General features: G+C 36.4%; 2 protein-coding genes across 8 annotated transcripts; one reads left to right on the top strand and one right to left on the bottom strand.

Moving 5' to 3' along the window:
- The first annotated feature begins 14098 nt into the window (after positions 1–14098).
- Positions 14099–20000, top strand: LOC108476069 (uncharacterized). Of its 7 annotated transcripts, none has more exons than XM_017778139.2 (10): positions 14099–14486; positions 14621–15179; positions 15415–15514; positions 15807–15863; positions 16469–16586; positions 17273–17355; positions 18013–18074; positions 18165–18261; positions 19424–19473; positions 19593–20000. In XM_017778139.2, exons 2-9 carry the CDS (start codon positions 14857–14859, stop codon positions 19448–19450), a joined length of 867 nt encoding a protein of 288 aa, XP_017633628.1. In that variant the 5' UTR covers positions 14099–14486; positions 14621–14856; the 3' UTR covers positions 19451–19473; positions 19593–20000. The 7 variants fall into 7 exon arrangements, 5 of the variants coding, with proteins under 5 accessions (XP_017633628.1, XP_017633627.1, XP_052881620.1 ...); XM_017778138.2 differs by having other exon boundaries at positions 14105–14486; positions 16469–16613; XM_053025660.1 differs by having other exon boundaries at positions 14105–14486; positions 14704–15179; positions 16469–16613.
- A 246-nt stretch (positions 20001–20246) lies between these two features.
- Positions 20247–23014, bottom strand: LOC108476068 (uncharacterized). The gene is made up of 5 exons (XM_017778137.2): positions 22461–23014; positions 22235–22357; positions 21703–21802; positions 21445–21548; positions 20247–20807 (listed from the first exon to the last, which is right to left on the bottom strand). The coding sequence occupies exons 1-5, from the start codon at positions 22860–22862 to the stop codon at positions 20520–20522; spliced, it is 1017 nt and encodes a 338-aa protein (XP_017633626.1). The 5' UTR covers positions 22863–23014; the 3' UTR covers positions 20247–20519.
- Between the last annotated feature and the right edge of the window lie 1676 nt (positions 23015–24690).

Below are 24690 nucleotides of genomic sequence, written 5' to 3' on the forward strand. Positions count from 1 at the left end.
GTCAAACCCTTGGGTCATTACGTGCTTGTCAACAAAGTGTGTAAGAAAAGTCCCCTAGTGTTCCGAGGTTCTTGTTTTCCTAGCAGACTTGATGCTTTTGTTGTTTGATGAATTCAACGTTATTCTTGGTTTGGATTGGTTGACCATGCACGATCGCGGTTGTAAATTGCAAAAGCAAGACTATCGATTTGAGGTGCGCGAATAATGAGATAATTCGGGTTGAGTCTACGGACTTAAAGGGGTTGCCACCGTAATATCGCAATGTTGGCCCGTAAATATGTAAGAAAAGGGTGCGGCGTACCTTGCATATGTGCTCGATGACAAGGAGTCGAAAAGAAACCCGAATCTGTGCCAGTGGTTTGTGAATACCCGGATGTTTTCCCTGAAGAATTGCCGGGTTTACCACCTGTTCGGGAAATAGAGTTTGGCATCGAATTGGTACCTGGTACCACTCCAATTTCGGTAGCTCCATATCGTATGGCACCAACGGAATTAAAGGAGTTGAAAGCTCAGTTGCAAGAATTGGTGGATAGAGGTTTTACTCGTCCGAGTTTTTCACCTTGGGGTGCGCCAGTGTTGTTTGTGAAAAAGAAGGATGGAACCATGAGGCTGTGCATCGACTATCGTCAGCTTAATAAAGCGACGATAAAGAACAAATATCCGCTATCACAGACGACGATTTGTTCGATCAACCAAGGAGCCTCGGTGTTCTCGAAAATAGATTTGAGATCGGGCTATTATCGCCATGAATTCGAGATTCGGACGCACCCAAGACCGCCTTCGAGCGAGATATGGTCACTACGAGTTCCTAGTGATGCCGCTTGGGTTTACAAATGCCCTGCGGTATTTATGGATTTGATGAATCGGATCTTCGCACCATATTTAGATCGGTTCGTAGTCGTGTTCATTGATGACATCTTGGTCTATTCAAGAAATGAGACCGAACATGCTTGAACACCGAGGTTAGTGCTGCAAATTTTACGGGATAAGCAATTATATGCTAAGTTCACAAGTGTGAGTTCGTTAAGAGAGGTTAGCTTCTTGGGGCATGTGGTATCTCAGACGGTATTCGAGTCGACCAACAAAATTTCAGCCATACTTAACCGAAGCCTCCGAGAAATATTACCGAGGTTCGGAGCTTTTTGGGGCTTGCCGGTTATTACCGACGATTTGTAAAAGGTTTCTCAATGATAGCCACGCCAATGATGAAGCTACTCCAAAAGGATGTTAAGTTCGAATGGACGGAGAAATGTCAGAAAAGTTTCGATCAACTGAAAACTTATTTGACTGAAGCCCCAATTCTAGTGCAACCCGAATCGGGCAAAGAGTTTGTCGTTTATAGTGACGCATCCCTACTTGGGTTAGGTTGCGTATTGATGCAAGAAGGTCGAGTTGTGGCCTATGCGTCGAGACAATTAAAGCCACATGAGAAAAATTATCCGACCCATGATCTCGAATTGGTCGCCATCGATTCGCCTTTAAAGATATGGCGACATTACTTATTTGGTGAGAAGTGCCATGTGTATTCGGATCACAAAAGTCTCAAATATTTGATGACTCAAAGAGACTTAAATCTGCGACAAAGATGTTGGCTCGAGTGTTAAAGGATTATGAGTGGTCATTGACTATCACCCGAAAGGCGAATGTGGTTGCGGATGCCTTAAGTCGAAATCATTATTCGCTTTACGAGCGATGAATGTGCACTTGTCCGCTCGATCCGACAATGTGTTAGTAGCTGAATTGAAAGCCAAACCATTATTGATACATCAAATTTGTGAAGCTCAAAAGTCGACGATGAGTTGGTTGCAAACGGGTGAGTGTGTTCAACAAGGAATCGGAGTTTCAGATCGATGATGACGATTGTTTGAGGTTCAGGGGACGTCTGTGTGTTCCAAAGAATTCGGAACTTATTTCGATAATTCTGAACGAAGCCCATTGTAGCCGAATGACAATCCACCCGGGGAGTACGAAGATGTACAACGATTTGAAACGTCGGTTTTGGTGGCATGGTATGAAATGAGACATCTCCGACTTTGTTTCGAGATGTTTAATATGTCAACAAGTAAAAGCGAAACATCAAGTGCCTTCAGGATTACTTCAGCCGATCACGATACCCGAGTGGAAATGGGATCGAGTCACCATGGACTTTGTATCCGGACTGCCATTGTCAGCGAGTAAGAAGGATGCGATTTGGGTCGTGGTAGATAGATTGACTAAGTCGGCTCACTTTGTCCCCGTACGTACGGATTTTTCAATGGACAAACTAGCCGAATTGTACGTTTCTCAGATTGTGAGATTACACGTTGCCTATTTCCATTGTGTCGGATAGAGATCCGAGATTTACCTCGCGATTTTGGAAGAGGTTACAAGAAGCTTTGGGTACCAAGTTGCATTTCAAAGACCGCTTTCACCCCAAACCGATGGTCAATCCGAGCGGATAATTCAAATACTTGAGGATATGTTGAGATGTTGCATCCTCGAGTTCGGTGGTTCATGGAACGGTATTTGCCTTTGATTGAATTCGCTTACAACAATAGTTTTCAATCAAGTATTAAGATGGCACCCTATGAGGCTTTGTACGGTCGTAAATGCCGTACACCATTGTTTTGACCGAGCTCGGTGAAAGCAAAATTTTCGGTGGATTTGATTAGAGATGCTGAATGAAAGTGAAAGTAATCCGTGAAAGTCAAGATAGCCTCCGACCGCCGTAAGTCGACGCGGATCTGAAACGTAAAGACATCGAGTATCGTGGGAGATAAAGTGTTTCTCAAGGTTTCGCTTTGGAAAAAGATACTCGATTCTACCGTAAGGGCAAGTTGAGCCCGAGGTTCATTGGACCATATGAGATATCCGAAGCGAAGTCGGTCCAGCTTGCAAATCGCTTGATTTTGCCCCCGAACTCGAAAAGATTCACGACGTCTTTCATGTCTCGATGCTTCGACGCTATAGATCCGATCCATCGCACGTGATTAGTCCATCGAGGTTGAAATTCAAGCCAATATGAGTTATGAGGAAGAACCGATTCAGATCCGCACGTGAAGTGAAAGAGTTGCGAAACAAGCGGTTCCGCTAGTGAAAGTGTTATGGCTCAAACACGGATAGAAGAAGCTACTTGGGAAAACGAGAACTCTATGAAAGAGCGATACCCAACCCTATTTACTAGTAAGATTTTCGGGACGAAAATTTCTTAAGTGGGGAGAGTTGTGACACCAAAATTGACCCTAGCCGGAAGTGGTTTTGGGACCGCTAAACCGAGTCACCAAATGTTTGAATGTAAAATTTATTGTCTAGAATATGTAATTATGAATGTGTGAAAATTTCAAGTTCGATTTAGCCGATTGCATGTGAATTCAGTTAGTAGGACTTGTGTGACACTTTTGAAAAGTGAAAGGCTAATCTATAAGGACCTAATAGTGCATGTAGTCAAAGGGAGGACTTGCATGTCAAATTCCCCCAAGTTGTAGTGGCGGCCATGACAAGGAATCATGGGCTAAACATGTCATGAAACATGTTTTGTTGGGCATTAGGGAGAAATAATAAACAAATAAGCATGGGTAATAAAGAAAGAAAAGAAAAAAATGTGAGTGTGAGTGTGAAACCCCATTGCCGTGTATTGTAGATGAAAAAAGAAAAAATTGTTCATCCAACCTTGCATTCTCTCTTGACCGATAATACTAGAGGAAGGAAGGAATTTTGCTTCATGTTTGTTTTGGAAGAGGATTAGGAAGAGGTTGGATAAACTTGCATCAAGATTAAGGTATGTTTGAGATTGTGCCATGAAATTCATGCATGTTTTAATTGCTAGCTTGATGTTCTTGGTAGCCCATGGTTCAAATCTTTGCAATGTCATGGGAATGAAATTCGCCAAAGTAAATGTGGTGTAAATGCCATTGCATGCTAAATATCAAGCTTGATAATGATACATGTGATGGGGGATTGAGGACTCTTAGATTTTCTTTTAGCATTTTCAATGAGATGCTAAGTTCTTTGTTTAATCATGACCAAAATTATGGTGTTGTGATGTATTCGCCATGGTACATCCAAAAGTGTGATTTATGCTCATTGCATGGAAAGTAAGATTTGTGTTTTGAAATTTTGTTCGTGTTTAGTTACAATCAACTTGAGATTCGGCTCTAGCATATATATATGTATATATGTTGTACATGATGTATTGGTATGACATATATACTATTTCAAGGTGTATATTTGCTTGTGATGATGTTTCGATCATGAAGGAAATGATAGATGTGTATTGAGTTACATTATAGAATGCATTAGTTAGTAAAATGTATGCTGTTTTTTTGGTGTGGTATAAAGTGTATAATTGGCCTCAACATGGACATGCATATTCGCCACATGAGGGGAAATTGGTGTGCATGCACTCGCTTAGAGGCAAGCATATTGATGCCTATTTTGGCTTAGAAAATTCGCTAAGAGAAATATTAACTAATGTGTTGAGTTCGATTCATGATTTCGTACATATGCGACTTTGATGCCAAATGAGTATATATATTGGCTAAGTACCTTGAATTCCTCTTCGATGCTCAAATGATTAAATCAATTTATTTGTCAAATTAAGCTCAAGAGCAAAGGGAGCTAAATCCGATAAAGGGAAGGAAAAAGTAGTCGAGTAGTCATCGAAATCGCTCGACAACATCCAAGGTAAGTTCTTGAGTAATAGAGCTTAAATTCGAATTGATTAGATCATGTTTAAAGCAAATTAAAATCATGCTCTTTGTGTGTGGCTATTGAGCCGAAATTGCAAGTGTAAAAAAGTTCCTTGTGTTTGAGCTTTGCTATTGAAAATGAAATACGAATGTGTCATAATTTATTGACAATTGTGTTCGGTTATTCGAATGATGTTCGGGCTAAGTCCCGAAGGCTTTGTGCTAAGTGACTATATCCGGACTAGGATCCGAAGGCATTCGTGCGAGTTAATAAATTCGGGCTAATCCCGAAGGCTTTGTGCAAGTTACTAAACCCGGGTTAAGTCCCAAGGCATTCGTGCAAGTCGCTATAACCGGGCTTCATTCCAAGGCATTTGAGCGAGTCGTTATATCCGGTTAAATTCAAGGTACGTGATTCTAGAATAAGCAATCTTGCTGTAAAATTTCAGTTAATGCGCTTGAGAAAATTCCAGCAATGAGGTATGTTCATATGAGCTTGAATCGCTTGATTCCTTCAATAATATTCGCCAATGAGTAATGAGTTTCCGGTATGTGACTAAGGTGATCCCTTATGTATGATCATAGGGGTTGAAATGTGAAATGAGTATGATATTGAGAGTTTGTACATATGAAATTATCCGTTAGCTTTATGAATGCTAAGCTTTTGTTGTGCTGGAATTTCTTGCTCAAACTTACTAAGCATAAATTGCTTACTCCGCTTCCTCTGCTTTCTCTGTCTTATAGATTTTGCTCGTTAGCTATCGGATTCGGGATCCTTGAAGTCGAAGTCATCCACACTATCAAAGCCCCCATTTTGGTACTCTTTTAGTTGAACTTGGGATATGGCATGTATAGGACTACCCTCGGTTGTTTTTAAGTACTTTGTGATGTATATGTGTACGGCCATGCGAAAATGGTTCGTAAAAGTGGATTATGAATTTGACCATTTGTGCTTGTAATTATATTTGGTTTCATGATGTGATTATGGTTCGGAATGAGAGTGTTGGTCACATAATCAGCCATTGGAATGGCTAAGTATGATCATATGTGGACCTATGCTTGTCAAAATTATAGTTGGCCCATGGAAACCACAAGATAGGTAAAGGTTACCTTGAAAACAGATGCTGGCAGCAGCAGTGGTGTGGTTTTGAAAAATCACCAAAATTTGTAGGAATGGTATTAAATAGTGAATAAGTTATTTAAACGAACCTTGACGAGTCTATTTTCATATGAAAGTAACGAAACTATCATATGAATAGTATATCGAGAGATATTAAAGTTCTCGTGAGACAGGTCCAGAACGGTTTCTGGGTCCCCTGTCGCGACTTTAAAAATTTACTATAAATTATCCATAAAGAATTAGAAGTCATGCCTTATATGTGAAGATTCCATTCTGAGTCTAGTTTCATTAGAAACAAACGGCACCAGTATTAAAGCCCTGTACAGAGAGATATTCAAGTTGTAACGCACGAAGGTCAGTGTAGTCGACCCCTGTAACATGGGTGACTTTAACTAATAAACTGTACCAATTGGCCCGACCAAAAATTCTAGAAATAAATCCATGGATGGATATATGAGTCTAAATTCAGGGAAAATTTACGGAATCAGTTTCCGAGTTTTGAAACTCGAGATATGATTTTTAAGGCGACAGTGACGCAGTTTTCCAGCCTGTCTGGAAATGCCAAATTGGTCGGTACTTTAAGAGGATTTGTCTCGTTAACCCCTCGTGTCCGACACCGGCGATGGTCTCGGGCTCGGGGTGTTACAACATAAAAAGGCATAGTATTAGTTTAAACACTAGACAACTAGTGAGTTAATATTTGCTTCTATTTTGCATTATATGCAAAAACCACATGAGGAAATTATACAAAAACTATTAATGCAATCCATGAATTTTTTTTCTTAACCAATCTGTTTGAAAAAATTACAAGTTTACAAACGAATATACTACACTTAAGGCACTAGATCTGTTAAACTAAGCCTTATTTGATAATATGTTTTGATATAACAAATTAAAGTGTTTTCAAATAAAAGTTAAGTTGAAAATTTGATAAAATCAAGTTAACATGGTTTCAATTAAATCAAAAAATTTCAATTATGTTTTTAACTATTTTCAAACAAGTTAGTATTGCTCTAGGACAAAAAGTATCAATACTTTTTGTCCAAGTATCGATAGTTTTGAATATATTAATACCCATTCTAAAATCGATACCAAATTGACATTATGTTTTCAGATTACACAAAAAGCATCGATACTTTTACAAAAAGTATTGATACCTTTTACCAGTTTTCGATAATTTCTCTTTGGTATTACTGTAAACTAATTTCAACGGTCATTGAATTAGGCATTAAATGCTAATAGTACTGATACTCGTAGAAAAAATATCGATACCTTTTGTTGTAGGTGAATTTAATAAACTGGTATTTTCATTCCAATGGCTATATTCACTTTCCCAACAACCACAACGATTGGAAATCAATTAGAAGGTATAAATACCATTTTCCAAAGGTCCTACAACAACAAGAGACATTTGTAAAGCTTAAAGATCAATCACAACAACAGAAGAGCTTAATTCTTTCATACCTTTTCTTGTAAACACTTGTGAGCTTTCATTGTATTCATTTAGCTCAAGTGTTCTTCTTTGTATTAGTACTTAATTGGTAAACATTTTGATCTTGTAAGGATTACTTCTTACTTTGCTTATTTGTTCTCTTTGAGAGAGGGTTAATTCTTATGGTTTCGGTAGAAACCTTAAGGGAGTGCAATCTTAAGATTTTGAGGCATAAATGTTAAAAGAGCTGTAAGGTTAAACGTTGTCCTCAAAGGTTACCAAATTAGTGAATTTAGGAAAATCCTTAGTTGTGGTAAGCTAAGGTAGTAGAGTAGGCAATTGGGGATATAAATCATTGTGTTCTCTGTTGCGCAATTTTTATTGCTTCCACCACAACATCTCAAAAGCTAATTCAACTTCCCTATTAGTGTTCTTAAGTTGATCCTTCTGAGCAAACAATTGGTATCAGAGCTAGTCTTTAAAGATAATCTAATAACCAAGAGAAGATCCTCGAGGTAGTTCAAATATCATCTCTTCAAACCGCACAAGATGACATCTTCTTCGAGCGCTATTATGGTTGGTGAGTCTCAACCATCTCCAAACCTCCTTATTTCGATGGTGTAAATTATTCATATTAGAAGACTAGAATGATGTTGTTCATATAAGCCAACGATCTTGCTGTATGAGATGTCATCACGGATGGCCCTTCCATACCTCAAAATAAAGAAGAGATCTTTGTTTCAAAGAGTAAAAATGAATAGAATGAGGAAAATATTAGAAACATTCAACTAAATGCCAAAGCAATGCACACTCTATTTTATACACTTGGTCCGGATGAGTATAGTAGAGTTTCGTCTTATTCAAATGCCAAAGAGATATAGGATAAGCTTGAAGTCACCCATGAAGGCACTAGCCAAGTAAAGAAGTCTAAAATTGGAATTCTTACTCTCAACTACGAAACTTTCAAGATAAAACCTAAAAAAGATATTAAGAAGATGTCTAGTCGATTTACAATCATCATAAATGGATTGAAGTCTTATGGGAAGACTTATCCAAATGAAGAAATGGTAAGGAAGATGCTTCAAAGCTTACCTACATCATGAGAAGCCAAAGTGACCACTATTGAAGAAGCAAAGAATTTAGAAACCTTTATATTGGATGAGTTCATTGGTTCTTTGTTTACACATAAGATGAAGCTTAACAAATGGAGTGAAAAAGAAAGAGTTATGAAGAAGAATATCGGTAAAGCTCTAAAATCTGCTATAATTGACGATAGTGAATCAAGCGAAGAAGTGGATGAAGGCAAAAAGATGGAAATGTTTGCTAGAAGATTCAAAAGATTTATGAGGTCTAACAAAGGAAGAAATTTTCAAAAGAATGAATGACTCAAGCTTGAATCTGCCAAGGAGAAAGATATCATTATTTGTTATGAGTGTAAGAAACTGGGACACATCAAGTATGACTGTTCTTAATTTAAAAAGAAAGGGTCTAGCAAACAAAAAGGCTTATGTTGCTGCTTGGAGTGATGAGTTTTCATTAGGTGATGAAGATTAAGAAATAGCCAACTTATGCCTTATGGATATCAATGATCCTAAGGTAACTTCTAACTCATCTACCTTAAATGATTATTCTTTTAATGAGTTCAAGATGCCTATGATGAGTTAGGTTTAAAATTTGAAGTCTAGATATCAAAACAAAATAAAATGTTTCAAAATTGAGAAATGAGAAATGACTAACTTTCCAAAACCAATCATGGTCTTGAAGAGAAAGTAAATATAATGCAAGAAATTATTAAAGACTTTGAAAAGAAAATTTTAGACTTGCATAATTTACTCTCAAAAGTTCATGAGAATCATCAAAAGTAACTTGAGTTGCGTAAGAGTGAAAAAGCTCACTCTAAAAAAGTTTTTAAAAAAGGAGAAAATTCAAAAGAAAACTTTGTTAAAAATAGCTTTACTTTCAATAAACATAGAGGTCCCTCAAGATTTTACAAGGGAAAACTTATTAAGAGTGTATGGGTTCCTAAAGGACTTAATGCTACTCAAGGCAAGGAAGCTCTTTCAAAATAGATACCAAAAGGGACTAGAATTTTGCAAACTAATGTTTATGATCCCAAAAGAAATTGGGTACCAAAAACCTAATTCTATGTTTGTAGGTAAGGTTCATTGCTTCAAGGTGAACAAAGGCAAATTATATATGATTGCACCTTAATGTTATTTGGTATGGTAGTTCATTTGTTCTTTATTTTTAATATCTATCTTTGGATTAACCACATTCTTTTCCTCTTAAGTTTTTCTTGATTTTTTTATATAACAAAAAGGGGAGGAAGAGAAAGGTAAATTTTATGGTTGATTGATTGCTTATATGCTAAGATTAGTGACAAAATTTTCAAAACAAAATGAATGTCAAATTTGAGCTTATTTCAAACTTTTATGCTCCAAATATTTATGCCTTAAATTGAAAATGATTTTTATATAAGTGGAGCTTATATTGAAAATGACTTTTATTAAGGGGGGCAATCAATTCAAAAATAAATTTACCAAATGTTTTGTTATATAAAAAAGGGAGAGATTGTTAAAGGCCTTATTTGATACTATGTTTTGATATAACAAATTAAAGTGTTTTTGAATAAAAGTTAAGTTGAACGAATTGATAAAATCAAGTTGAAATGGTTTCAATTAAATCAAACATTTTCAATTATGCTTTAATTGTTTTCAAACAAGTTAGTATTGCTCTAGGATAAAAAGTATCGATACTTTTTGTCCAAGTATCGATAGTTTTGAAGATATAAATACCCATTCAAAAATTGATACCAAATTGACATTATGTTTTCAAATTACACGAAAAGTATCAATACCTTTATAAAAAGTATTGATATATTTTACTAGGTTTCGATAATTTGTTTTTGGTATCGTTGTAAACTAATTTCAACGGTCACTGAATCGGGCATTAAATGCTAATAATATCGATACTCATAGAAAAAATATTGATACCTTTTGTTGCAGGTGAATTTAATAAGTTAGTATTTTCATCCCAACGACTATTTCCACTTTCCCAACAACCACAACGGTTGGAAATTAATTAAAAAGTTATAAATACCATCTTCCAAAGGTCCTACAATAATAAGAGATATGTAGAAAGCTTAAAGATCAATCAAAACAACCTAAGAGTTTAATTCTTTTATACCTTTTCTTGTAAACACTTGTGAGCTTTTATTGTATTCATCTAGCTCAAGTTTTCTTCTTTGAATTAGTTCTTAATTGGCAAACATTCTAATCTTGTAAGGATTACTTGCTAGCTTGCTTATTTGTTCTCTTTGGGAGAAGGATAATTCTTATGGTTTGGGTAGTAACCTTAAAGGAGTGAAATCTTAAGATTTTGGGGCACAAATCTTCAGGGAGTTGTAAGGTTAAACCTTGTCCTCAAAGGTTACCAAATTAGTAAATTTGGGGAAGTCCTTTGTTGTGGTAAGCTAAGGTAGTAGAGTAAGCAATTAGGGTCGAATCACTATAAATGCTTATGTTCTTTATTGCACAATTTTTATTACTTCCACCACAACATCTCAAAGGCTAATTCAACTTCCATATCAGTGTTCTCGAGTTGATCCTTTCGAGCTAACAAGATCCAACAGTCTCCCATTTGACCTAATGAAGTAGATGAGTCATATTCCGCATTCTCATGATCTCCACGTATTTCTCAAATATCCTAGCTAGTAGAGTCTTGGTAAATGGGTCCGCAGGGTTGCCTTCAGATTCGAATTTGACTATATCCATGATTTCGTCTACAACTGCCTCATTTTTTATATGACATTCTATCAATATGTTTCATCCTTTTGTGGTTTTTGGTTTCTTTGGTATTGGCTATTGTCGCTAAATTGTCACAACGCAGTGCGATAGCTTTTTCCATACCAAGAACGACATGAAGATCCATAAGGAACTTTCGAACCCATATTTCTTATTTTGTAGCCTTAGAAGCAACCAAATATTCGACCTCTGTAGTGGAGTCCACAGTACAACTTTGCTTGACACTTCTCCACACTATAAACTCACAGCATAAGGTAAAAGCACAGCCTAATGTCAATTTCCTCAAATCGCGACAAGTTTAGAAGTTAGAATAAGTATATCCAATAGGAGTAAGATCTTCTCCAAAATACACAAGCATGTAATCCCTTGTTCTTCGTAAATAGTTAAGAATATGCATAACTTCTTGTCAGTGTCTTGTCCTAGATTCATCTGATATCAACTCACCAACCCCTCTACGAAACAAATATCTGGACGTGTGCGCAACATAACATACATGAGACTTCCTACTGCGAAAGTATAAGAAACCTTTCTTATGTTTTCTTTTTTTTCTGTTGTCTCCAAAGAAAGATGAAATATTGATATAGAAGGTCGAGTTCCCTTTTTTTAGTCAATAATTTCATAACATTTCAATATCTTGTCTATGTATGAAGCTTATGATAATGCTATCACTATGTTCTTTCAAAAAAATATTAATGTAATCCATGAATTATTTTATTAACCAAGCTGTTCAAAAAATTTTACAAGTTTACAAATGAATTTACTACACTTAGGGCACTAGATCCAACACGCTGGACCACTGCCAGCCAACACTGGCAAACCAATAGTAGCCTTCGCCACTGGACCACTATCATTCTTTTGCTGGTTGGCTAGGTTGGGATTGTGTTGTCTAAATCAATCTTGGATGTTTTTTGGTTCCTAAGGATTCGTTGAAAATTTTTTTTACATAATACTTATTTCTATTTTTGGCTCACATGAATTATTCTAAAAATAAATAAAATAATTTCTACATGGAGATGATAGTCTATAATCTAATTACATATCTCAAAAATGATGCGATCCTAGCTCGGGAAGCTACAGCCGATCCCATTGAGTTGCCACAAGGTCCCATTACTTAGTCTCGTGCCAAGAAGCTTCAAAACGCCATTGCTAGTCACATTGATCAAGTTTGGGGAGGGGAGGTGGTCGGACTCATCAAGCAAGCATGGAGCTCAACACTATGTGTTCCATACAGCTTATTACAAGCTGAATTTTAGTTAAATAGTTGTTGGATTAAACTTTAAATGTGTTTAGTTATTTTAGTTTAAGTAATTAAGTTGTTTTAATTTTATTTAGTTGTTTAAATAAATTCGACAATTAATATGTTCTAAGTTAATTAATTTGCTACACCTATTTAATTTGTTTTGGCTTATTAAATGAGTTTTAGTTACTACAGCTCATTAAAGTTTAATTGTGTTTATAGGTGAACTAACCAATTGAACCAGCTGGTGCATTGATTAGCATTAAAGAGAGGAATGAATTTAAGACCAACAGCTGTTATGAGCTTCTCCAAGTGACTGTTTGAGGAGTTCAATGGACAAGGAGCTATTCACACAAGCCCATTCAGTTCCCAAACGTTTTCACATGATGGTGGCTGTTCCAATTCGTCCATTCACACGTTTTTGACAGTTTATATTCAAGCATTTACATAAAGGGAGTTGTTCGTGTGCCAAATTACATTAATTTTTGGCTGCTGCTCATTTGGCTATCCAAGGAGAAATTAAAAGGCTGTTATGACTCTTTAGCTGATCAAGCATTGAATCAAGTTTATTTAGCTCATTAAAGTTAATTATTAGCTGAATAGGAAGACCAAACATGTTGTCCAGTCGTTCCTTATGTTAAAGTTCATCAAAGGTCTTGTACTTTTTAATTAGCTTAATTAAGTTTATTCATAGTTCAATTAAGCTGAGTGTGTGTGTCTATTCGACTAGAGTTTGTCTCATGCTTATAAATACTTTGTTTTGAGCTAGTTGTAAGAACTTTTGGACCAAATATATGAACTTTTGTTTTTATGTGAGAATTCAACTCTCATTGTTCTTTTTAGATTGAAACGACTTATCAAGCTTAGCATGTGCTATCATTCTTCCTTGTTATCTGAACTTATCACTTTTCAAAGTGTGGCGTTCGGCCATACCATCGGTTCCTATCTTGCTAGATAGTGGGTCGAGGTTAGCCAAATTATCTCTTATCCATTTCCATCTAAGTGCAGTCTAAGAATCGGGTCAACAATTTCCTTCATTGTTGGTTCACTCTTGGCCTTAGCCGAATTACTCCATTAGCCAATTTAATTATCTTTCAAACCTAGTCTGAACCTATCTTTTCATCTTTTCCAGCCTACTTTGTTAAAACTCAACACTTGCTTAATTTCACAATCGGCAATCTAAACGACTCGAATCAACACCGAATCGAGCTCGTATCAGAAAAAATATTAAAATAATAATTACAACCACTTTAATTTCTAGGTATCACAACTTTGGCAAAATTATTTTATCATATAAATGATAAAATACATTCATTCACAAACATAACCCTAAACATACTAATAATTATAAGAACGCCACATCTTATCAAAAATTAATCAAAAATGAATAAAGAAATTTCAGTATTGATTTATACTATAAACATAACACAACTTGGATTTGATACCAATTGTTGGAAAATCTCGATTTGAAAACGATTTCCTACACAATGGAGAATTAAAAATTTGAAAATCGAGTCTGTTTGTGATATTTATAGCAATAAAAATTTCCCGAAAAATACTTTTGCTTTGTGCGAGACCGATCCTAGATGTTCTCGACTTTTAACCATGCCAAGTCAGCTTACCGTTATACCGTTAACGACTCAGTAACTAAAATGTTATAATAGGTGTTAACATAAGTTACTAAAATACAATATTTCAAATATAATTAACTAAAATATATATTGAGATAAATAAAATGAACTGTTTTGGCAATTTACCTACTTAAAAATTAAAAAAAAAAAAAAGAAAAAAAAGTGGAGAGTCCACAATAATTGGCATCAAATGCTTACGGGGATTCGCACTGTTGTTCAATTCCAATATCAGCAAACATCAATTTATGAGTTTAATAATATACTTCAAAAAAAAATTTTAAATTTACTTTGTCAACACCAGAAAAACCCCCCATCATCTTTTTGTTTCCCTTTTACTTCCCTTCTTTTGCTTTGTTTTGCAAAGCTTTGCTTCCCATTGGGTGGAGCCATGGAAGCAGGTCTAAGTTAATCTCTTGTTCTCTTTTGAAGGAAATGGAGATAGTAAGCAAAGCTAAGGAACCCCCCCCCTCTCCCCCCCCCCCCCCACAGACACACACCAAAAAGCAAAGTAAGTAGCAGGAAAACAGCAGCAATTTATATTGAAACAGAAAAAGGCAAAACCAATTAGGGATTCTAGAAAAGTTGCCCTCCACAAGGTAATTTTCCCTCCTACCCTCTTCACTCCTCTCCTTTCCTTTTGTTTATTGTTTATTGTTTATTGGTGTTGTTTTTCAACCTCGGGTTTTTTTTTTGTTTTAGTTCAAATTGATGGCTCTCTTTTTTGTTCTAGATTCAATATCGGGGTTGAATTTCGGAGATTATATGACATTTTTGTTACTGTTTTTGGTATTGTTCTCCTTATGCAACGGTAAGTTTTTGAGCAGCTGAAATGAAGAATTTTTTTTTTGATGTGCGAGCATGAGATAATGAGGTGGAAGTAAGGAAGTTTTTTTATATTTGAATTTGGTCTGAGTTTATGGGTAAAGTGGATTTTGAGTGAAATCGGCTGAGGAAGAAAGAAAAAAAATGAAAACAGAATCGAACACTGGGTTTTATTATCATGGAGATGGTTTAGGTTCTATCTTGAATCGGCACGGTATATCTTTCCAATCAGCTGGTATTGATAGTAGTTCAGAGATGATTCCGATGAGTGGTTACTTTGCATCACTGCCGACGATCTTGCCTGGCAATTCCAGTGCTATTACAAGCTCCCCTGCCTTAATCCAACCTGGAAATTCTTCTGGATCTTCCCTGCTTCTTGATTCGATTTCAGGGCAGAAGCATGAGGCAGGGTTTGCTGTCGAGTGGTCTATTGACGAACAGTATATATTGGAGGACAGCCTTGAAAAGTATGTAATAATTATTTCTTTTCTTACTGTATGTGCAAATCTTCTAATTTGTGCTACTAATATAGGAAACCTAGTCCAGGTGAACGTAGTTAATATTAAGTAATAGATTCTCTAATGTGTGCTTTTGCTGATACGTTTTATGGTATAACTGTTTTTAAGGAGGTATTTATTAGGTATGTCTTCTTTTTGAGTTGAGATTAAGTGCTGGCCTTTACTTTAATGTATGTGTATATAGGTATAAAGATGAACCAAGTATTATGAAGTACATAAAGATTGCAGCTACCTTGCCTGATAAAACTGTACGTGATGTTGCATTGAGGTGTAGGTGGATGCAAGTAAGCTCCTTGCTTCTTTAATGATGCATTTCTTCCATTATTTGTTCTATTTTTTATTTTCTTGTATCACGTGATTTACTATGTATGAAAAATTGGTCCGCAAATTATTAGTTTTGATATACTGGTGTAAATGTTCAATTATTAGTTTTGGCATTGACTGCAGCAAGTGTGACTCAACTGATCTGTTAATGTGCTTTTGTTCTTTTTAATTCTTAGACATCATATTTTTATATTTAAAATCATCTCTAGATTCATCTGCTTTAAGAGATAAGTTATATTTGCAAATTGGCAGAGAAAGCGAAGGAAACGTGAAGAACTTAATGCGGGAAAAAAGGTGAACAGTAGGAAGGTATGCTGATGAATTATGTAACTTCACACAACACTTAATATTGATTTCTTAGTTCGTTTTCCCCCTAAATGATTTCAATTATGTTAGTTAAATTTCTTGAGAAGAAGCACTTAGAATTGGATGCTCCATTTAATTGTGAACTTTGTATAAAATGGGTTTTCATTAGTATCAACTATGAGAATCTCTTTGTCCATAGAATATTCTGTCTGTACTGCTCCCTGGGCCCTAAGAATATTGTCTTAACTTTGATCAGTGATGCAGTCCTAGTTTGTGAGGCTTCATTCTGAGAAAACCCATCGCTGTTCAAGCTTGTTCACTAGTTCATTGAGCACATTGATTCACTCAAACCTCTGGATGTGAAGCTTTATACTTTTTATTGGAAAAGAACTATAGTTTCCCTCAATTGCTTTCTTTCCTTCAAGTCAAATAATAAACAAAGCTGTTAGTTATGACTAAAAATTCAACATTAAGTAAATTCTTTGTATCTCAATTTGCTTAGTTGAATGTCATAACTGGGATTCCTTCTCTAATTTCCTAAATAGACTAATTTCTTTAGGATGTAATATGATTAAACAACTGTTGTTTTAAAGCTCATACTTCTTCAGGTTAAGCTTGTGGAATCATCTTCAAAGGTGAATATGCCTTCAGCTCTGCCACAAAACATGGCTGGATATCCTCTCATGATGCACCATCTCGACCAGTATGGAAGAATGTCTTCTGAAGGTTTGTATTTAATACCACCAGCTAGAGGTATCGATATCTTTCTTTTAGTTGCAATTGCTTTTGATTAGTATTTTTCTATCAATATTTGTCCACATCTGCCAGTTATCTCAAGTAATGTAAGACAAACTTTTGGGTAATCTTCCAAGATGATGTTTATGATGAATTTAGGTTTAAGAAATTATGATTTTGGGGTTTTAAGTTATAGTATGATGTGGATTACAGTTATTATTGCTGAAATCATGAGATTGATCTGTAGTCTTCTGAAATAACTGGAAAATAAAATGGTTTTGTAAATGTTTGAAGCATATGCGTCGACAAGTTTTACCCAGGAAAAAGTTTCAATATTTTATCCATAAGTGAACATGGGACTAGGTGTCAAAGATGTTGATTTAAAGAACCGAATTGAGGAAATGAAAAACTCAAGCAACATTATTTGATGGAAGGAATTTAGTTAGAAAAGGTTTTGGGTAGTATTTAATCATATTGTAGCACACTGTGTTAAGTATCAACATTTTTGCTCATTATTTTTTCCTTTTTGGGATATTAAATCTGTTATTTTAAAATGAGTATGGTAAGTGGACAAGTTTGGTTTGAACTTGTTCGATAGTTCACAAGACAAAGTAAAGCAATTTCAGGAGGAAGCTTGAAACCTAACAGCATTGCTATGTTTTTGTTGTGGGTCCCAGGAATAAATGGTACAGTTATACATCTGTTGAAGCAAAATTCTCAAGCTTTTAGTCAAATCACGTCCAACCTTTCTGCATTCAAGGTGAGTGCACCATGCCCTAGTTCACAGCAATTATTTTATTGGCAACATGCAATCTTATAGTAATAGGTGTTAGATGATATGAATATCTTGTGTTGTTTGTACAGTATTTAAATGGTTAGTATGCAGGTTATGTTAGGTTTTGCCATGTCAAATTCAAGAGGTTAAATAAGGTAACAACTGCCTATTAAATGATGAATGTAGGAATTTACATGCAATAAGAATGTCATGGTTCTTGTTGAAGAGGTCCATATGCTTCTAGTTATGATTGTATTGTTACATGCCCCCACACTTTTGTTGGTGGATACTCTATTTGACAGAAGTTTGATTGTCCAGTGAACCTCTTTTCTTTCAAGGGAGGAGGTCATGGATTCTATGCATCTAGTCTAGTCCTTTTTAACATGTTCATGTAAATCTTGTATGTGATGGCCTCATATCAGGCACTTCTACCATGAGCTTCACTAAAAAAAGCTTAGGAAAAGTTTTTACCAAAATATCTAATGATTTTCCAATATAGGTAAGTCATTAGATATTTTGGTAAAAGCTTTCCTAAGCTTTTTCTAGTGAAGCTCATGGTAGAATTTCCCCTCATTTATCATATATGGTTTCTTTTTAACAGTCTTCTGAGGTTGGTTCATTAAGTAAAATTTGTATGAACAGTTACGGGATAATATTGATCTCTTCTGTCACACAAGGAACAATATTACTGCCATTCTAAATGAGTACGTCAATGTTCTTTATATGTTGGTTATTTTTGGGTTTATGTGTTGCCTATGCTTCTGGTTTTTAATTTCTACTGTGACTTCTTTCAGCATGAGAGACATGCCAGGTTTAATGAGCCGGATGCCTCCATTGCCTGTATCCATTAATGATGATTTAGCGATTAGCATCTTGCCTGGTGCAACTCAGGTAGGTTATCATTTAAATTGATTTAGTTTGCGTGTGCTGGAGTGGATGGCCAAAAAGGTGGGTTATATAAACGACCATAAGCTGAAGTTCACTTTATGGGATTTGCAATTAACTTTATCTTATTTTCATTGCATATTTCTTGCTGGTTGAGAATGCAACCTTTCTGGGTTGACCTGTACTCTTATTATATTTATATCAAATGTACTGTGCTCTAAGATTTCACTTACAAAACATCCTGAACTCTATCTTCCGAAATGATGAAAACATGAACTCCTCTGCTCCCATTCTAGCAAGGGCACCCTTATGACCTTTTTCCCGCTTATTCTTTTATTACATGTATCTTTCTCTCTAATTAACACCTCTAATCTCTTTCAAATCCCTATTTCACTCAGACCCCCTCTAGGCCTCTACCTAGTTTTATGACGATTTGATGTAATATTGATTTTGAATTGAAATTTGACATTTTTTGGCTACTGTTGAGAGTAAAAGGATAAGAGTTCACTTGCAGTTGCCTATTCACCAAACAGAGTGGCATGATAAAGGATCTTTGACCAAGTTTCGTGCGGTCTGTTCCTTCCTATTCAATGTCAATATTTTATTGTGTCTTGCATCCTATTCTGCATTTGCTTCTTTGTCGGCACTTCAAACTTCATTTCTGTGTGAGTACCATTGTAGACCATTTGTCACCCCCTTCCAACGAATTTTTTTCCAACGTGGCTGGTTAATCCTTTTCCTGTTTTTATTTTATTGCACTGTAAGTGCTGCAAACCTCATTTTCCGAGCAATTTTTTTGCTCTGTAAAGTTGTCATACTGAACTGTTTCATAGCTGGTTGATCAAACCCTTATATAGTCTTTCATGTTATCTCAATGTTAGATCTACAATTGCAGTATCATCAAATTGTTGGCTAGCATGTCAGTTGGCAAAGCATCCTTCTTTTACTTATCATTCCCCATCATTGCAGTATTGTCTTCATGCTTTTGTCTATTTGTTGACAACTTACAACCCAGCATCTAGCCATCTTAATTTTTTCTAATTAGGTCACAGATACTTGACTGTATTAAAGAATTCTGGTGCTCATCTTACCTTTGAACAAAGAAGGTGGGGGAGGGGTACCCTCAATTTTGTTATTACTATCAGCTAATGTTAGATTTAAATGACAGGAAACTAGTTGCCCCACTAGGCAATAGGCGGTCTGCAGATGTTTTAACAAGTAAGCAATGATTGTTCATTGGTTTATTCAATCACCATGAGAAACTAAATATCTTTTTCCTATGATGCATACTTGTCTACACTTTGCGTTACCTTGTATTTTTTCCCCTTCTATCTCAGTTGGTTTTTAGCTCACCAAGCGGGATCCATCTCAAGCCAAGCCAAGATACTTAAAGGGAATTGTTGAGATTGAGGTTGGGTATATATATATCTGATCTATGTAAATTACAAACAATTTTCTAGTTGTAAATCCATAAGAAGCTTGTAGGTTATGCTCTTGTTCCTCGTGTACAAAACATTCTTCACACATTGGGTGCCACAATGGAAAATTTGTGAAGACCCCATTTTTGGAACCCAAAATTTTCACCCGCTTATGTCAAACCCAGGCGCCAGATAATGAGAACCCAGATGCTTATAATCTTCTAACAGATTCATCTGGATTTTGCATTTGAAGCTTCATGTGTAATTTTTTTAGAACTTGCTACATCTTGTTTCAGTATAAGACAAATTAGAATGCCTGATGTCAAATATTAGTTGCTATTCATTAATCTGTAGCTTTCATTTTAGTAGTTTCTTACACGTCACCTGAAATATGTTCAAAAGATACAGATCCAAAGCCGGCTGGAGATTACAGCAAAACCAAATCAGGTTAGGTTAGGTTCAGTTACAAACACGTTCAAATATAACTAAACCATTCACCATAAAACACCTACGTACATTACATGGTAAAATTAGCAATGGCAAAACTCGATCTTAGAAAACTCAAATTCTCAGTTGTGCACAAAACTACCTGTAACATTTGAAAGAAAAGAAGCCATTTTCTGCTATAATGCAAAAACATATGTAGTGACAAGCGCAGAAGAGTAACAATGCCAAGCTATACTACAGATGATGCCATTATGACGTTGGTTCTCATAAGAAGGCAGTGACTATAATTTTGCAAAAGTATGATGCCCTACTTGTCTTTATCTCGGAATTCCAGTCAGGAAAGTTCACAAAAAGCAGGGGAAAGAAAAAACAATAATAGTAATAGTTGACAGTTGGAAGTCAAGCTGACTGCAAAGATCGAGCTCGAGCTGCTGCTCTTTCTAATGCTTTTAACCGATTAGCTTCCATGCGAGCACGCTGCTCTTCTGTGATTTGATCACTAGAGGCAGATGCAGCTCTTTCCAGTGCCTTCAACTTGTTAGCTTCCATCCGAGCTCTCTGTTCTTCTGCAATATGAACTTCAGTAGAGCAGTTAGCTTCATTATTTGGCATTTGTTCCGGCCTAGAGCCACTAGCTGCGAGTACTTCAGCAGAAACCATAGGGGTGGGTATCTCATGAGATGGTTCCTGTGGTCAATGACATGAACATACCTCTGTTAAACATTAGCACCACACCATAATTGAAACAACAGCAAGCCTATAACATGACACTACGAAACTAGGAGCTTATAATAAAAACGAACTCATGCATAAACTAAATTCTTTAATCTGACTGAGTTCTGAAAACAAATGCACAATTAAGTAGGGCCGTGAATTAAGCAATACTGATAAATGCATTTCTAGAAGCAGCCAAATCCAGTATTAGGAACAATGATGTAAGCACTTTCAGCATTCCCTAACATAAATACTTCCTTATAGCTAAAAGTCAATTCATCCATTTAATGTAAAAATTGCATTGTTATACAGGGATACTAATTTGGCATCAAATGGGCTCGGAAACACAAATATCAAAAGCAGCAATATGATAAAAGGAAAAAACACAAACGAATGCACCAAATGCCATAGGATCATAACAATTTAAGAATGCTTGAAGCATACTATCCATTATTGCTTTTAGTTTCTAGAAAACATGGTAATGATTTTCCTTTGAAAAAAGCCTTTTACTAAAGGACCCCCCACACTACTAGCTATTGACTTGAGTGTTCACAAGTATAACAGAAAGAACATAGACAACTGAAGAACAAGTTCAAAGGAATACGGTTACCTCAGAAACTTTCTGGTAAATCTCATTAAGCATGCTGTCTTGAATATCATCTACATGATCTACCTCATAGTGGGCATGAGTTTGTTCCTCAGAATGTCCAGCCACTACAATAAAGAGAGGGTTGCTTATTTTGTCACCTTAAAGAGCAATACAATAGTATGCCTCTAAGCAATAAAACAAATAAACATGCTTGAAATGGGCTACATGGAAATGGAATCTGTTACAACCAAAAGAAAAAAAGGCACTGTTGCAGCATACCTTGCCCATCGCTGGGGCCATTAAATTCATCTGGACTTTCATGCAATTTTGTAGGATCCCCTCCTCTAGCAACTCGCTCTCTTAAGTCTCTAATACAGTTCTGACAAGATATATGCAACAAAAGAATTATGCTTATGTATACCCAGAATTTACTCAGCTGTCCATATCATGAAGATGCTAAAGCAAATTCACTGGCACGTAAAGGGATTTAAATTTACTGTCATCAAAGCTGCCTGTATTTTAGGGAAACAAAGAACATCTATGGAGTCCAGATCAACACGAACAATCTCAAACAAAGCTAAATAGCTAATACAATACGTGAAATTCAATGGTTAAACATTAAAGCTCGTCTCGTTATGTACATTTAAATTTTAGAGTCTCAAAAGATAATATCAGAATAACCCAAAGCTACGAGTAAGAGGTAGTCAATCGCGTAATGTCTTGCAGGCTACTCCCCTGAAACAAAAACTACTTTACCCTAAATTCAGTAAAAAGTCATTGAACACTGCAAATTAAGGGTTGAATGAGTTACCTTAACACGTTTGGAAGAAGCAACTTTATCCACTTTATGTACAAACTGATCAAAGGAGTAATAAGGGAGCAAATACTTGTGCCACTCTCTGTACAACCCAATTAAGTTTCTCAAATCACTGGCCTAAAAGCAAAAAACTTTAAAGCTTAATTAAATCACCCAAAAAAAGGTAAAAGAAGAACAATCATATGAAGTTAAGAGAAAGAAGATAAATCTAGTAATCTACCTCGTGACTGCGACCGCGGTCCCTAAAAGCCCGAGGGAAGTGGCGAAGGATGTAACCGATACCATCATCGGAGAGGAGAAGTTCAGGTGTGAGCTTGGGTCGGGTTCTGCTTTTGGATACTTTCTTGGGCTTTTCGGGTCTAGGGAGCTGATTGGGAGTATAGCTGAGGGCGGCGGAGGCGGCAGAGGAAGCGTTGAGATTGGGTTGATCGGGGCAGTCACGAGCCCAGTGACCGGGTCTTCCGCACTTGTAGCAGCCTTTTCCGACGGGATTTGGGATACCGGATCCGGGTTTTCCGGGATTGGGATGATCGGATTTGAGGGCCTCGGGGCAGTCATGGGACCAGTGGCCTGTCTTTCCGCATTTGTAGCAACCCGTCGGCGCTGATTTTGGATTCTCCATTTCGCACTTCTCTCAGGTGTTTAGGTTCTTCTCTTACAACGTTTACTATTTATTTGCTTCTTTTGTATATGGCGGAAGATATTGGAGGGAAAAAATATTAGCATTTTTTATTTCGGCCCAAATCCACCAGTTTCTAATAAACTTATCTTTAAATTCGGTCCTTTTTTTTTTCTAATATCTAAGAGATAAGTTAGTAAGAAAAAGGTTTTCCCTCCAATATCTCCCGCCACATACAAAAAGAGCAAATAAATAGTGATCGCCCATTTTTCTCTGTTTGTCTCAAGATTTCGTCGAAACTTGTGGGTTTCTGTCGAAATTTCTTGTTTGATCTATGGTTCTTGAAGCCGAAGTGCGAGAAAAGGTCCTTCTCGGCGCTGTCTCGATTCAACTCTTGTTCGCTGGTTTTTCTCCGTTTTATCTCGGGATTTTGTCGGAGCGTTTGGGTTCCCTCCGGAAATTCTTTTTTCTGTGTTTGCTCGCTGCTAGTTGCTTCCTTTCAACTGGGGTTTTCAGGCTGCTGGTGTTTCTTTCTTTTCATTGCTGGTGGGGTTCTGAGAGTTGGGTCTCACTGGATTCTTCGATTGGCTCGGTTTGGGAGCTTTTTTGGTTGTTTCTGTTGTGAGGGGTCTTCTCTTCAGTGAGCTCCTTTTTCAGCTTTTCTGTCAGGTTCAAGTCTTCCCTTGGATCCACTTTTATTGTTGCTCTTTCTTTTTCTATGATTTGATTTTGGTTTGGTTATTTCACTTCTTCATTGAAAGATGACTCAGGGTTGATGGATTGTTGCTTTATGATTGGTTTTCTTTGCATTATTGTTTGCTTATTATGAATATTGTGGCTTGGAACTGTAGAGGTTTAGGCCAACAACACTCTGTTAGGGCTTTAAGGGATGTTTATCAAAAACATAATCCCGACATTATATTTCTTAGTGAGACTAAACAGAGGGGCTCAAAACTGGAAAAACTCAGGAACAGATTGGGCTATGTTTACTCAAAGTATGTTGATCCAACGGGGACTGCAGGAGGTCTCTCTTTGTGGTGGCGATAAAATGTGAATCTGCATGTCAATGTAGCTACTAAGAATTTCTTTGATACAACTGTTCAAACGGAAAAAGGTTCCTTTGTGTACGGACATCCCTATGTTAAGGGTAAATTGGAAGTTTGGGAAGCTATTAAAAAGCTTAATCACTGGTGCAATAAAGCATGGTGCTGTATAGGAGATTTTAACGACGTACGTTTTAACTATGAAAAGCAAGGAGGTAATCCGATTGATGTGTCAAGAGCTTGGGAGTTTAATAAATTTATCTCTGGATGTAATTTGTTTGATCTACCGGTTCAGGGAGGGGAGTTTACTTGGGCCAACAATAGGGACAATAAAGGATTCGTCAGAGAAAATCGACAGAATCCTATGTAATGCTCGATGGTGTAATTGGTTCCCGAACTGTTTAGCATCTTCTGACATTGCTATTGGGTCTGATCATAAGCCTCTCTTTCTTTGCCTTGAGAAGAGGGATAAACAAAATTGGAAGTCCTTTAAATTTATGTCGAAGTGGCTTGTCAATGATGAGCGTAAAGATGCTGTCATGGAGGGATGGTCCTTTAACGGTAGTGGGGAGTTCGGGGTTAATTCTCATATAAAATGGAGGAAACTAGGAGAGCTATCCCAATGGAACAACATGACGAGGAGAAATGTTAGAAAGTGAAGCTGAAGGATTGTCGAGGAAAATAAGCTTATTCGAAATGGGGTTTTAACCCAAATGAAGATGGAAGAACTGAAGATTTCTATCTTGATCAACGAAGCTAATAGGGAAAGATTCAAACTGGGAAGGGGA

Source organism: Gossypium arboreum, chromosome 3 (assembly GCF_025698485.1).
Source record: "Gossypium arboreum isolate Shixiya-1 chromosome 3, ASM2569848v2, whole genome shotgun sequence".
Classification (NCBI taxonomy): Eukaryota; Viridiplantae; Streptophyta; class Magnoliopsida; order Malvales; family Malvaceae; genus Gossypium; species Gossypium arboreum.